Genomic DNA, 2,870 nt, shown 5'->3' on the forward strand with positions numbered 1-2,870 from the left:
TTTCAATTTTTCTTTTTTTCTTTTTCTTTTTGAGTTTTGAGTAACTTGACTGATATTTTTCTTGTTAACATATTTGAGTTCTAATATACAACAAAAGATAATATTGACCTACAAAAGAAAAATTGTAAAAAATAAAACAAAATTATATATATACTAATTATTTCAGCATGAAGAATTGACATAGTACAATGTCCTTAGATTCTTTAGGTTAAGATTTCATTTTTTCCCTTTCTAAAAATAATAAGGAAATAAGCAAACCCGAATTACGCAATACTAGAATTCGAACTAGTCACAATGCCTTGATATGCAAGTTTGAAAACTCATACGCTTATATAGACGTTAAAGAAAGAAGCACAGCGTGAGCTCATTGAGAAATAGGCATCCAAGAGATTATAATTCGAACAGCAATTAGTAAGATAACTATACACCCCTGAGCCCTCTAAAACCTTCCTATTCCTATGCGCGCTATACCTATATAAACAACTGTGTCATCTCCTTCCCTCATCAGACGCGAATCAGCAGACCCCCAAACAAACAAATCGGCTCCCCCTCCATTTTTAAAGAAACAATCTCAGTGGAGCCCACCCGTCCCACAAAAAGTATATCTTCTCGGTATTGTAGCAAGCTTTCACCGGATCCCCCTCCATTTTTAAAGAAACAATCTCAGTGGAGCCCACCCGTCCCAAAAAAAGTGTATCTTCTCGATATTGTAGCAAGCTAACACTGGATCTAAGGTGTTATAGCGTAGTGGATTGCTCGTTTCGGCCCCCAAATCATCAAATACTCACCTTTCAAAAAATTATAAATCGGGGTATTCCGATTTATTTTTTGTTAAAAATCATGTATAAAAATGCGTATTAGTTATTTTTTACTGTGATCTATACTTTTTCGTGATTGTTTTGTAATTTAACTAATTTGTTATTTTTTATATGGATTAGATTATTATTGTGGTAGAAATTAGTAAAATAGATAAATTATTATTTTATAAATAATTAATGTTATTAGTTGTTATAAAAAATATTTATTAGTTATTTTTTTTACTGTGGCATATGTATTTTTGTGATTATTTTGTGATTAAATTAATTTGTTATTTTTTATCCGGATTAGATTATTTATGTGATAAAAGATTAGTAAAATTGATAAATTGTTATTTGCCCTTTAGTGTTATGTTGTGCCCGTAATTGTAATGTAGTGTCCGTAATTGTAATCTAGTTCCCTTTAGCGTAGTAAAATTTAGTGCCCTTTAGCGTAGTATCTTTGTAGTTAATGAAATTAATTATTTAATTATCTGTTAATCCCAAAAATATTTGAAAAAAAGATGATAGTTCAAACACAAACTCTCTCGAATGTTAGTCAACAAATATAAGAAAATAACATTAAAAATAACAATATTTGTCAAACTAAGTATTTTTATAAGAATACTTATTAATTATATCATGTATAGTTATAAAATAATAAACTAACATCCAAAATAAGAAACAAATATATGAAATAAGAAACTAACATAGAATGTAATAAACTATCATATCAAATAATAAACTAACATACAAAATAATAAACTAAGATATAAAATAATAAACAAATATATAAAATAATAAACTAACATATAAAATAATAAACAAATATATAAAATAAAAACTGACGTATAAAATAATAAACTAACATATAGAATAATTCACTAACATATAAAATAATAACCTAACATATAAAATAATAAATTAACATATAAACTAATAATATAGAAAATGTATCAACTTAAGTAATAATATAGTAAAAATATCGATTAAATATTAATATAAAAGATATTACAATATATTTAAAGATGTTAAGCAAACAAAAAGAAAAATATTTTAATTAATATTGTTCAATTTACAGACATCGTCATGGTGGTTCCCATGTGCATCCTGGACCTGCATCTCGAGAGCTACTATTGCTACGGGGCAACCATAGGTCTTCATACATCTGGGATGGGCAGTGTTTTGTCCCAAACATTCCGCCCCAAACGTATAGACAATATGTGGGAGTTCATTAGGGACCACCCACTCCATCCCCGTATAGTTAGACGCCTTCAGGATACGGGTTTCTACAGGATCATAGAGATTGACCGTTTGCAGTTCGACTGGGCGTTGATCACGACTATGATAGAGCGGTGGCAACCGGAGATGCAAACGTTTCATCTACCCATCGGCGAGGCTACCATCATGCTTGAGGACGTGGAGGTTCTCTTCGGGCTGCCGGTCGATGGATTACCTGTAGCTTACCAGTATGCTCTTAAAGACTATAGGGGAGTGCATTACCTGCATATATTGCAGCGACTCACCAGTTTCCAGCCAGCGGAGGAGACTGCATTGAGTGGGGCGATTCGATTGCAGCAGACGCCCGTCCGGCAGCATCTGGCGATGATGGATGCAGAGATTACATATGATTCACCAATGGAGGATATTGACCGACACACGAGATTGTTATTGCTGCTGATGTTTGGTGGTGTACTGTTCCCGTACACTTCATGAAACCTAGTCAACTTGAGATTTCTACATCATCTGGAGAGGCTAGATGATTTACCTGGTTACAGTTGGGGTGCAGCTGTTCTAGGTTACCTCTATAGGCATATGTGCCGGGCGTGCATGGGCACCCACACAGACGTTGCCAGATTTTTACCACTGCTGCAGATGAAAACATAGTCAATTCATTTCATGATTATAACATACATAGTAAAAAAATACCTTAAATTTTACGTCCACAATCTATATTAGGTTTGGGCCTGGGAGCGGTTACTGCAGTTCCATCCACCTCTACCACTGATGGCTCTGGATGCACCACCTCCACCGTTTCTCCTTTTTGCTTGGAGGTGGGTTGAAAGGCGAGGCTAC

General features: G+C 33.7%; 1 protein-coding gene across 1 annotated transcript; it reads left to right on the plus strand.

The window, feature by feature from the left end:
- Window positions 1–1,883: 1,883 nt before the first annotated feature.
- Window positions 1,884–2,510, plus strand: LOC138897836 (protein MAIN-LIKE 2-like). Its single transcript, XM_070183854.1, has one exon. The coding sequence runs from the start codon at window positions 1,884–1,886 to the stop codon at window positions 2,508–2,510; it is 627 nt and encodes a 208-aa protein (XP_070039955.1).
- Window positions 2,511–2,870: the final 360 nt, after the last annotated feature.

This window comes from Nicotiana tomentosiformis, chromosome 8 (assembly GCF_000390325.3).
Source record: "Nicotiana tomentosiformis chromosome 8, ASM39032v3, whole genome shotgun sequence".
NCBI lineage: Eukaryota > Viridiplantae > Streptophyta > Magnoliopsida > Solanales > Solanaceae > Nicotiana > Nicotiana tomentosiformis.

Coding starts and splice junctions, on each gene's coding strand:
- LOC138897836 (XM_070183854.1), top strand. CDS start 1,884: ATGGTGGTTCCCATGTGCATCCTGGACCTGCATCTCGAGAGCTACTAT.